The 12,694-nt window shown below is 42.2% G+C and overlaps 1 protein-coding gene across 13 annotated transcripts in view; it reads left to right on the forward strand.

The window, feature by feature from the left end:
- The window catches only part of CADPS (calcium dependent secretion activator), a 216,362-nt gene that overhangs the window by 140,327 nt on the left and 63,341 nt on the right, over positions 1-12,694 (forward strand). For 5 of the 13 annotated variants that reach the window (XM_071550343.1, XM_071550331.1, XM_071550332.1 and 2 more), the window contains 5 exons: positions 4,633-4,734; positions 5,546-5,609; positions 6,365-6,488; positions 8,871-8,939; positions 9,800-9,817. In XM_071550343.1, coding sequence (XP_071406444.1) covers positions 4,633-4,734; positions 5,546-5,609; positions 6,365-6,488; positions 8,871-8,939; positions 9,800-9,817 — 377 coding nt within the window. The remainder of the gene's footprint in view (positions 1-4,632; positions 4,735-5,545; positions 5,610-6,364; positions 6,489-8,870; positions 8,940-9,799; positions 9,818-12,694) is intronic. The other 8 variants (XM_071550336.1, XM_071550344.1, XM_071550340.1 and 5 more) reach the window with 3 other exon arrangements.

The raw sequence follows: 12,694 nt of genomic DNA on the forward strand, positions 1-12,694 counted from the left end.
AGGGATCCTGTGAAAGCCTATCCTGACACATGCCGTCCAAGGCACTAATCATCGATGTTTACTGTATAGCTCATATGTGCTGCACCTGGCAACCAGCAAGGGAGCTGAAGGCAGCACGTGTTTTATATTTGAGTTGTTACTTAAAAAATCAAATTATTTGCATCAGTTTTTGACATTGTTTTTTTTCCCTTGGCTCTGCATGCCAGGGCTCACAGTGCGTGCAAAGATCTGTTTGCTACGTGTAAGCAATATTTTCCCCAGTAAAAAAAAAAAGTGTAGACAAGTTAAACATAAAAGGTGTAAAAGATGATATGTCTTTTCATTTCGAAGCCGCCATGGTATTTCATAGAGGCTTATGTCAAAGAGATTAACGTGCTGGAGCTATACTGTGTATTTATAATTGCATACAAATGCATGCTATTGCTTCATATATTAGTCTTTGTTAAAAAATCATTTTGATATATTTGTTTTAGCAGCATAACTAGCCCTGGGGGCACTGGGTATAATTAGAAAAGGGCATGGGGGGAGGTGGGACTTGTAGAATAAAGCAGTGGCCTTAGGATCACAGGTCCTAATTATAATTTATAATTAACCCTGGAATTTGCACAAACCATCTAAGCTAAACGAGGACTATAATTTTTGCTGTTTAAATTGCAACCCTTTTTTTTTAATTTCACCACCTGCTTTGTTGATGTTGTTGTTTTCGTGGCTTAAAACTTAAAAACATGGGGGGATTAGGAAAGTGGCATTTAAAACTTTTCATATGAAATATTTACAGTGGGAATTTACTAGTTTAGAGCCAACACAGTGAATCTGCAGCAGAAGGAGTGATCTGAAACTTGTTTACTTATAATTAAAAATCTCGTTAGTTATTTTTCTTGCCTTTTTTGCCCTTCTGCTTCCCTCTCTGCCCACAACTTCTGCCGTACACCTCAAGTATCCATGAGTAGGAGCTATAGAGAATTGGATGGAATTGTGTCTCCACACATATGGAGACATTAATGTTGTTCATCAGCCTGAATTCATAGACCCAAACCCATTTTGTCCCAAATGTGTTTGTATATACCATGTCCACCAAAAACTTTTTTTTCACCCTTTTCCTCTCCTCTCACTTCTCATCACTGCTTCGGAGCAACAGGGATGTGGTTATGGATTGTGTGTGAGAACACCAGTTCCTGCAGCTGCATTTTTGCTGGCCTTGCTGCAGAGATGCTGTTCACTGGAGGAGTCAGTGCTTCTGTCCACGAGATCGAATAGCAAATAACAAAGTAGAGCTGGAAACCTTTGCTGAAAACAAAATTGCAAATAAGCCTCACAGCGAGCTGGTGTGACTTGAGCTTCTCTTGGGGATTTTTTTTCAGCCCCATCAACCATGTACTGGAATTGTATCTAGCACAGAAGTGAATCTTAAATTATACCACTGCTAAGCTATATACCCTTTGTGTTCTTGCAAAAAGGAAAATAAATATGTTCCCTCAGAAAGATTACATTTTCAAAGTATATTTGACTTGAATATTTAATTAGGTTTCAAAATTATCGAGCTAATAAATTAAGTGCAAGGCTTTGGGTAGTGTTTTTCCAGTTCTATCTATATCCTGCATTTGTCACTAATTAATGAGTTCCTAATGCTTCAGCTTCTGGGAAGATGAGCAACAAAGATTAACATAACTAGTAAATCTGAAGATGTGCAGCTGGGTTATAGTATTTGAAATTTGACAAAAACATCGGAAGTATTATTATTTGTGACATGGCTCAAGATGGGGGATTGTGAGGAAAGCAAAGATGACAGAACTGGTGCTAACCACTGTGACAACAACTTGAAAAGCAGCCGACATGACATCTTTCCTATCATGCTGCCGAAAATGTCAACTTTGTGAAGGACAGTGAGAAAATGGTTTGCCGAAAATTTGAAAGGTAGATTCAAGAGATGCTCATCATGTCAGATGCAATATAGTCCACAGCTGGGTGAGAAAGGGAGTCCTTGCCATGGTGATGGCTCTCGCTTGGCAGGCCCTTCCAGACATCCGCGCTGCTCCAAAAATGGCTACAGCTGACCTGTAGATTGTCTGAAGTTTGCATGATACGTGAGAGCAGCGTGTGTTTACACTGCACAGCGCACCCAGCACAGAGGGAGCGGTGGCCAGAGCTACTGTGTTTGTGTCCTTCTGGCTCACACAGATCCCAAGGATGGCAAAGCCAAGGGGTTAAACCTCCATGGTCTGTGCGCAGCTCAGTGGTTCGGTTGGCATCACTTGGGGTGTTGTGACTTGGGCAAGAGACACATTGGCCAGAGGCTTTCTCTCCAGAGCCCACCCTTCATCTTTGTGTGGGTCAGTGATGCTTTCAGAGACACCACTGCCAGCTGGGACGCAGCTGATGCTGTCACCTCAGCCCGTCCTGGGTGTCCACCATGAGTCGTTACATGGTGAGCACTTTGAATACAGTGAGAAGCTGAGATTCATGTGAAAGGGCTGCGACCCAATCTGAGCCGTCAGATCCTGCCATTAAATCTCACCAGTTGAGGTTATTGACCCAGCAAAGGGTAACACAATTTTCAGACCCTTTCCAGTCCCTCAACAAATCACTGTGAGAGCAGGCAGCCTTTCCTCCCTCATTTGTCAGCACTGAGACAATTAACCCAGTGACACTCTGAGCTGTTATCGGTACAGGGGGAGGACCGAATGCCAAAAGTCAGACAAGGGCTTCAACTCTGCCCCTTAATGTACGGCATTTATTGCAGTCTGCCTTGAATTATCTCTTCTCGGCTTGGGTGCAAACCAGGCACTGTGAGGTGCACAGCATCACAAAAGGCATGGACATCTCTGTCTGAAGCTTAAATATTTTATGGAACTTTGGAATAAATTATATTAAGTATGTTAAGACATTAATTTTTGCTTGATGTCTAATTTGGTTTTTTTGTGCCTTGCTCATTTCTTCAAAATAACTAGTACTAATTAGGTACTAATGAGTCCAGATCCATACTTCCAAAATTGTTTATGAAATGTGTTCCCCAGCTGAGACATTTTATCCAAGTTTCAGCCTAAATCTTTTTTCCTATTTTTTTCTTTAATACACAACTGAATTTGGCAAATAATCAAATAAAAATTCTGATTAAATGCTGTTTAACTTTAAATACATGCCCTGGTATTCAAGTCTTTTTCTGTGTCCATGTTGCAAGTTTTATTTAATGTATATTTAGCTTTAAAATTTTGCAGTAAATATCATGTACGGTTAGCAAGTTCTTCTTTCCAAATGTTTTAATGGTTTATTCACCTGTGTTGGAATATCAGAGTTCATATTTATGATACTAAGAGCTTATGAAATGCAGGGTCAAGGAGAAGTGATTGCACAGATTTTATATCTTTTAAATTTTTATGGGTTTTTTTTTAAGTTTAGGGCCTTTGATTCTTTAAGAAGAAAATAAAGCCAACCAATTAACCCCTGACAGGAGGTTCATTAGAAGCTTTGTAATCCCTTGCCAAGTCTTTTGTAAAGCCAAACCAGTCTAGTACTGCGGATTTATGCAGCTTAAGCTGAACACTGGAGGAGGCCTTTAAGTAAGAACATTTGTTCAATTTTAAGACATCTTATATTACCTGAAGAGTGCCTGTGCCAGCAGAGTTGCCCAGGAGTACACAAATCCGTAGACTTTGCTCTCCAGCAATGGGAAGCAGTGCCGATGATTGTCTCTCTGGCAATGGATGGATTAGACTCGCTCTCTCCTCTTGCCTGGGATGCTGCTGCACGGCGGATTTTGCTGTGTGGGTGTGGGGGAGAAGGAGGGAATTGCTGCTCTCGGCTCTTGGGTGGGTTGGCATCAGCAGAGGTACAGGGTGGAAGAGTGCAGGGACCACTGCATCATCCAGCCCCAGGAGAGCCTCGGCAGGGACTGCCTGCACACTGTGCTCTGTGTAAGATGAGAAACACCCAAGGCAGGAGGACCTGGGTGTCTCTCAACACACTCCTGTGCACTCCTCAAATACAGGAGTGTCATATAGTCTGAGAAAATCTGCAGTAAATTGTATAATGTCTTGGGTTTTATAAATCAAATTACCGAAAAGGCATTGCATTTTCAGTGTAAAATGCATGTCACTCGCTGGGCACATTTCAGCAGAATATATTGAAGATGGTTCACTTCAAGAAATCACCATAACGGGGTGATTCAGCCGTTAGGAAGGAGTACAGAATTTTATGTTCTGTTTATGTATGTTGTTGATATTCTTTTATACTGTGAATTGTGTTAAATTAGCAGTTGAATTTTTCTGCAGAAATTCAGTCCCTATTTTGCCAGCGATGGGCCCAATCCTGCAGCAAAAGCTGGCATCGCACTCCCTACATATACCTGTATTTAGGGGGAAATCTCCTTTTTCCGACTTCTTTAATAAGGAAAATGAGGGGGAAGGCGGGATTCCACAGCTAGATTATCACTGTGAGAGAGGATACTTATTTATTTGTTTATTTTTGATGCCTCAGCAGCAGTACTGCTGCAGCCACCCCTGTCTCGGCATGACACATCCTCTGTCCCAGGTCTCATAGTTGGTGAGGTCCCTTTTGGAAAGGGTGGTATGCTGGGGGGTTGAGGTACCAGGGTGCCAAGGTGGAGCCTGACTCACTGTGTCATTTCTCCTCCAGGCCTGATGGGATAGGAACTGTGACCGTGGATGAGAAAGAGCGTTTTGAAGAGATCAAGGAGCGGCTTCGTGTGCTTCTGGAGAATCAGATCACACATTTTAGGTAAAGGCAGAGAGCCCAGGCTGGATGCGAGAGGACTGATTTCCTCCCAGCTCCCTCCTATAAGCAGCAAAGCCAAAAGGCAGGTTTTGAATGCATACTGGAATTTTGCATAAGTGACACAGACCTACACAGGGCAGTGAAGCATGTTTATAGCTGGAGTGTGATTTTAAATATATATCCTTTAAAGGATATCTTAAACCATCTTGCTCTCATAGGCACAGTAAAGCTGTGGATTTTTTCTAAAATATAACAACAAAAAAATCCCTTATCCTCTTCTATCTCTGTTCCTCTCTGCTCAGTTATTACCCATTTATTTTTCCTTTTCCCTAATATTGATGGGCACGGCTTTCTGCAGGGCTGTCTCAGTGTGGAAAGGATGGATACTGCCCCATAAAAAGGGATAAATGGCTCCCAGCACACCGTTGGGCAGGTTGTGCACATTCACACACAGATGGCTGATGTGTGTTACCTACAGCCTGGTGCATCACCAGGTCTCCAGCTGGAAGTAAATGTCCTTTCCAGTGAAGTTTTTTTCCTCCATTTTACAAGAAGATGATATTTGACTCTCTCCTAGGAGACATAAAAACTCTCCAGGTGGCACCCAGATTTAAGAAACTGCAAAAACTACCAGCTTATTACTAACCCATATTCTGTTTTGCTGCCTTAGAAAGTTACCCCCTAGAAAGACTGCTCATTCCAGGCAGAGGGACCAGGAAATTGCTTGTGCATATTTAGGAAAGCATCTTTATAGCTCAGGAAAGGCTTGTTCACATGCACCTGGTCTGATGTTGACATGATGTGTTTTTTCCAGGTACTGCTTTCCTTTTGGCCGTCCAGAGGGTGCACTGAAAGCCACTCTGTCGCTACTGGAAAGGGTAAGCACAAAAAATAGCAGAGAGTCATTAGAATTGCCTGTATTCATGTATCTGCCAATCTAGAAGAGCTTGAGGAGGAGTTGGCTTTGCACAGGACATGTAATTCAACATTGAAGTGTGGGGGTTTAGGTGTCTGTCCTGCTTCAGCTCAGACACAGGTGTAGCCTGGCCACTAAAGACAGCACAGCCCATGTCTGTGTTGATACGTGAGGGTGGAGGATCTCCCTGGAAAGGATCCACACCACAGGTCCTTGTCAGCAATGTCTGGCTGCTGCCCAGTGAAATTCCCATATTGAGGCAGATTTGTTCCCCCTGGATCTATGAAACCTGCTTGGCATCATCCTCCCCATCCCTATTCCAGCCTTGCTGCTGCTCCGACATTTTTCACACCTCTGCTTACCCGCAGTATGGCCAAGCCCCGACCCAAACCCAAGTCAGTCAACACAGCCTGAGAAAGGCAAAACATTGCCTGGCACTGGGCAAGCTGTGATAGATCTTAATGTCATGCCCTAAAAAATCATCAACAGAAATGTACAAGCATGCCATAGAGTGTGGATACAGAAGGGAAATAATACAGCAGGGGTAGGTCCCATGTCTTAGGCTGGCCAAGGTGACCTTGTAGTGGGTCCTGCGTATTGTACACATGCCCCGAGAGCCACACAGCACTAGTATAGGGATGGATGGATGTGCTGGGCTTGTAGAAAAGCAGTTCCCTGTGCCTGATGCCACAACAAATCAGATTTTCTTGTGTCAAGGTTCTGATGAAAGACATAGTTACTCCGGTCCCTCAAGAGGAGGTAAAAACAGTCATCCGTAAATGCTTGGAGCAAGCAGCTCTAGTCAATTATACTCGACTATCAGAGTATGCCAAAATTGAAGGTAAGGCTCTTTCTTTGTGAAATTATGATTTTTCTTTTATTTCTAGGCAACAACTGTGGCTGGGAGCTATTTAAAAGAAGCTCATTTGCTATTTATTCTCTTGTCAATAAAACTGTTGTGATTCAGAATAATTTTTGTGGTGTTGGCTTCAGAAGCAGTTAAGAATGGAAGCTTTGCAAAACGTTTCTTTTTCTGGAAAGGAGAAAGGAAACAGTTAAAAAGAACTGTAGCTTTTTCTCTGTGATTGTTAGTGCATTTGGCCAGTGGTGTAGTATTCAGACTCACATCGTGGTTTTTAAAAACAAGTTGAGAAATACTTGGGATGTCATCTTTGCAGCTGAAGGTATAGTGCAGCTAATTGCTTGTGACAGTTCAGGAAGCAAATGAAAAATAAAAAGCTGAAAAACTGTTTAATGTATGTTTAATCATTTGTAGCCAATTTAAAATGTCTTTTTTTCTGGGAGTGTTTCATTGTCTTTGCAGTTTGCTTAACAGTCATTGATCAGTGATCCCATACTTGCATCAGATTTCTTTCTTGTCACTCTAAATCTGGCATAGCTGATATTATTGACCTTTTAAGTTATGGGAGAATAATAACCAGTGACCAGAGACACATGTAGCCATCAAAAAGACATTTTAAAGTTTGCTGGAGGATATGTGTTACTGAAGCTCTACGATACAGTCATTCTTTACATGTTATCAGTTTATGTTGGTACCCTGTTGGCTGCTATTCCCAACTTCAGACTCCCACTCAACTTTTCCCAAGTTCCCAGTTGCTTAAACCTGTGTGGTCCAGATGAATGGTATGTTCTGCTCCAGACTCTGGGTTTCTGTCATGTGTGATGTGAAGCTTTCCCTCAGCCAAGATTGTTGTATGCCTATAGGACAATATTGAGAGGAGAAAAAAACCCTAAAACTCCCTCTGATTTGTTCTTAGTTCTTGTTTACATGAAAAATTGGGTTGTCATTATATGGCAAATTGTCCAGGTTCTGTACATGACATGTCCTCTCTTTTTCCATTTTTTTTCTGTCTGATGATGCAAATTGTGTACCAGTGGTAATGAATTCATTGTTATGCATCCAGTGAGAAACACTTAAGAATTGGGCACTAAAAGGATGTTTATCAACTCTTGACTTGGTAATGAGTGACAAAAATAGAGAAGGAATGAAGGTTTCATAAGCAGTGTATTATCAGGCAATTTATCGAAGTACTCAACTTCATAGGATATTTTAATTGGTGTATTCTGTAAAATGCAATGTTTAAATATACTTGGCAAGGATGGAGTACTGAGAATCAAAAGCAGCTTTTCTGTTGATGGATGCTTCTGCCCAGGGCTGGGTCCCTTAGGTTCTCTGTGTAAATATCACTAACTCGTTGGTAAGATTTGCTCTCTTCTTTCAGATAAATCTATGCAAAAACAAACTTTATGATCTGTAAGTAAAAATGCATTCATTTCCAAAGTAGAACAGTTAGTGTGTACTTTTCCTTTTGTGCCTCAATTCTTCTTGGTTATGTTAATTATCTGCCCTCTTTTTTGCACTGTGACTTTTAGGTCTGGGAATACTTTGAAGCAACAAACCTATGTTTTTTCCAGCTGCCTTTTCAGAGAAATAGTTCATTCCACACTATCTGCTCTCTTCTGCTTTTCTCCTCCTTTATCTGTGATTGGCCACAGCCACTTTTTGATGCTGTTTCTGCAAAAGTGGTTGTAACACCAATTTCTAAGCATGCTGGGATTGTTAATTTGAACAACCCAACATCCGCCGACTGCATGCATCAGGTTTTCTGTCATGAGCATAGTCCACTGTATGTTCAAATGCTTCCTTGGAAGAGCAAATGCCAAGTTTACCTTGGTGAGACACGTTCCTGCACACTGTGCATGGCTTTGAAATCTTGCCTTTGAAAGCTGACACTTGAATAGCCACATGTTTAAGGGACTTTTGTCAGAGATGCAGAACCAAATCAGTGGCAGCAGTGCTTGAGGCTATGCTTATGAAGAAATACCTGTGAAAGCCTTAGATACTGAAGGCTGAAATCCTTAGTATCTTGGAGCCTGAAACCAATGAAAATCTATTTCCCTCTATTCATGACGTTTGGATCATTATATTCTTGCAAATGGTTCAGACCAAACCTCTAGAGTCATGGTCACAGCCTCTCTTGTGACTCATGGGCATGCTGAATGGTTAATCCAGAAGATCTTAAATTTTAACCCTCCTTTTATTTCTTTTTTTTTCCTTTTCTTTTTTTTATCCTGTGTGTATCCCAAAATACTCTATGGCTACTTTCCTTTTAACCTGATATGAAGTTTTCCTCTGACCTATAGCCTATAACCTCTTTTCCTCTGACCTAAGCCTCTTGCATGCCCAAATCCTCTTTTATAGGGAAAAAGAGAGAAATGTATGAGCATCCTGTCTTCTGCTTGGCCTCTCAAGTGATGGATTTAACCATTCGTGAGTACCTACCACCCTCCTCTCCATGCTGTCCTCGCTCTCTCTGTTCTCATTACCTCAAGAAAGTCCAGATCCAAACCAACTCACTCTCCTTGCTTCAAGTCTTTTAGCATTGGCTTGTCTGTTGCTTCTGTCTGTGAAACCCAGTGTGAGAAGTCCAGTCACTTTTTATCAGCCTAAACCAGGTTAGACAATTAACCCATCTGTTTGTGACAAACTCAGACCGTCTCTAAGTTTTTTCAGTTCTTTATGTCCGTGACCTGAATGCATTTTTACTTTGCTTCTGTGTAACCCCAATTTGTAAAGTGCTTGTCACTGGTACACAATCAAAAGGTAGCAGCTACATCGTGGAAAGTGAGCTAGAGGTCAGATAAAGGACACTTGGAAAAAGCCATCCCTTTGCCTGCGTATAAGATCTTTACCCAATCCTGTGTTTAAGATCATTTAAGGCTGTCCTTTCTCTGTACATCAGATCTTAATGTCTCCTGTCTGTTAGCTCTGGAGCAGAAGAATGCACTTTACTTGCTCTCCTCCTCGATTTTTTTACTTACTCCTTTGCACTGAGCTCTGGAGGGGACATCCCGACCTTGCTGTCACTCGGAGATCCCCACTGTGTCCTCAGAGCTCGCCCTCTCTGGTTTTCTATTTGTGCAGCGTTTTCTCTCACCTCCGTGAAAGGAGCTTCCTTTGGTAACCCCACGCTTGGGGGGTGGGGGGTGAGAAGGGACGACTTTTCTTCTTTTCAAATGTCATATATCACGCATAACTGGGGGGCTGTGCGGTCCACTTGCTCATTAATCCTGCATATCTGTTCTTGTTTCTCTCTTTTCTCTCCTTGTTGCTTTCTCTCTTTCATATAGAGAATCAAAAGGATGCAGGTGAACAATTGTATATGCATTATAAATTGTTAGGACTGTTGAGTTATATTTATTTTGTTTTCTATTTTCATAGCTCCTTAAGATATGTACTCCTTCAGGCTGAAAATGGAGATGCATTGATACTTAAGGAGTTAATTTGTGCTGTCTACATAATCTCCTTTTCCTCCTTCCATAGAATAGTGTGTAGATTAGAAATACCCTATAGAGATGTAGTATCTTCTTAGGAGACAGCTGTAGAGGAGAATCTAGTCTTTGTAAAGAGAAAGTTTCTTGCTTTTCAAAAGAACTGCAGCTCATTTTGGGTGAAAAAATGTTGGTGATTTGGCCATTAATTTTCCACACCTAACAAGCACATTTATAATTAAACTAACGTTCATTTTTAGTTTCCATACCTTCTGTTTTATGCCCTGATGGGAGGACTGGGTTTTTCTTTATTTCTTTTTTTTTTTTTGTTAGTGTGTAACAAACGATCCAGTGGGACAAAAGTTGTGTTTGTCTCTTGTTTATAACCTGTGGTGACATGTAACAAGGCAAAGGCTCATCTCAAGTGCCCATCTCTGTAGAAGGGCTGGTGGAGCTCTGCAGCCCCTGTTCTCGTTTCTGTTGTATCCCAGAGTCCTGGTTCCAAAGTCCTTGAAACCTGAACTGTTCATTTCTTTTTGTGAGTAGATTGTTCTGTTTTGTGGAAAAAAAAGATAATTAAGGATCAGGTTGATTCCATCTCTGTTTGCAAAAGGAAGTGGCTTCAGAAGAGCCGTACAAGAAGCTGGGACAGGTTTTGGCTTCCTCAGACCTCCTCAGCTCAAATTTGGCCCATAATCTATTGCATGACAATATAATTAATTGTGAATAGCAATCAATATTTAGAAAATGGAAAATAATTTTTACTTACAGCTGTGAAAGGTGCAAATAAACAAAGAGCAAATAGAACAATCCCAATTATTACTGTTAACTGCAGTGATTAAAGCAAGCACAGGCTGTTGTGCATTAAGCACAATAAGCACACCAAGCATCATTCTTGCTGCAGTGGTCCATCACATGCCTGCAGTTTAGAAATTTATAAGGACATTCCCACAGCCCAGTTCGTTTAAAAATAAACCTGCTTCTTCTCTATGCTTGGAGCAAGTGGCAGGGCACAGGGAGTTTTGACTACGCTGCTTTGTGCCCACAAATTTCCCCTTGTCTTAAATGAAAAATTTTCAGGCAAGGTCAGCAGGACTCAACTTGAAACCAGTTCCTCAGCTTAAGTGGAGTCAAAAGTCACTGGGGTTTGGCCTGACTTTTTATTTATTTCGCCAGAAGCAAGAATAAAAATAAGATAGTGAAAACGATTTTCTCTGAAACACACAATGTCCTTTCTCCTGAGAAGTGTGTAGTCTCTTGCCATGCTTTAAAATGCTGAAATAAAACATTAAACAGGAAACTATGGTAAAAGAATTAAACATTAGTTGCTTGCTTTAATTAGGGATCAGACAAAACTAGTAACACTCAGATTAATAAGTGTAACCTTTTAATAAGTGTTGGTCTGTTTATTTTTATGTCAGAAATGCACAACTCCTTTGGAAAATAATAACTTCTCCATCCCTATGCATGGGGTTTGTGAAATGTGCTGCACTGTGTTGGAGTGCTGTGGCACCAAGGAATCCCATGAACACAAGTGCAACCTTGCACTGCTGGAGTTGGGTGCAGGCAGCTCTAAAGATGGTGCCAGCCAAGGTGATAGTTGTCAGTTTGACAATTGGTTGGCTTGATGTAAGACTGGGTGGGTTTTTTTTAGTTTTCAGACAGGGTATTTCTCATATTGCAGTTTGGGTCTGATATCTGTAACGAGAGGCTTCTCGTGATAGTGCTGAGTGGGTGCAAAGGTTGAGAGACAAATACAGGTCTTGCTTCGGTGCTTAGTACTGGGCTGACAGAGTGGTGGGACATCTGGAAAGTAACTGGAGAGCACGAGGACCCACTGAACTCCTATTGCACTGTCACTGAGGCAAATCACCTACTCTTGGGCTATCCAAACATGTCAGGTTTTTCCTTGTCTGGCAGCCACCCCATCCCCTAGCAGAGAAGCAGGGTTCCCGAGGCACCACATCATGCCATGCTGCATCACTGGTGAGCACTGTCCTCCCTGGACAGACTGGCAGGGAAGCCTGACTTCCCTTGACAACACTCCTGGTAGTGATGCCAGGGTGGGTGTGAAGCTGAAGGCCAGTTGGTGTGGGGGTCAGTGCTGCCCACGGGGCACTGAGGGGCAGCTGCAGTGGCTGTGCAGAGGCAGACATCTCCCAGGTGCCTGCCTCAGGCTGGGCACAGTGTGCGCCCGCAGCAGAGGGGCTGAGCACGGCAGCTTGGACTGCGCCAGCCTCGGCTGGCACCAGCCATGGAGCATCTTGCACGTACACTCTCCCCAGCAGGCATGGAAGGCGTCCTTCACCGAGGAAGTGGGAGCAGGAGAGGTTGGTTTTAGACTAGAGCGATACAGCAGGTTGTTAAGAAGCAGTGGTATTTTTCAAGGCGCTCGTACTGGCCCTTGTCACAGTCCCATGCTCACTTTACGTCACTCGCCTTCCCTATTTCTGGATCTCAGCCTGGGAAGCTCTGTGCACATATCCATAACTCTCAGCTGAGGAGCTGAGCTGCCTGACAATTAATCAGGTCCAAGACAAGGAGAGGTCCAGTGTGATTTGTCAGCCCAGCACTTGCTGGGCAATCCTTCCATCATTTGTGATAAACCATGAAGCTTAAAAAGAAAATAAAATTGTATTCCTCAAGTAAATATGGATGCAAAATGTATGCAAACATCCATCTTTTTATGTGAGAGTGTAGGCTGAAGTCATTAATAAATCCTACACTTTCATTCAGACATGACAACCTGTATCC

Source organism: Pithys albifrons, chromosome 3 (genome assembly GCF_047495875.1).
Source record: "Pithys albifrons albifrons isolate INPA30051 chromosome 3, PitAlb_v1, whole genome shotgun sequence".
Classification (NCBI taxonomy): domain Eukaryota; kingdom Metazoa; phylum Chordata; class Aves; order Passeriformes; family Thamnophilidae; genus Pithys; species Pithys albifrons.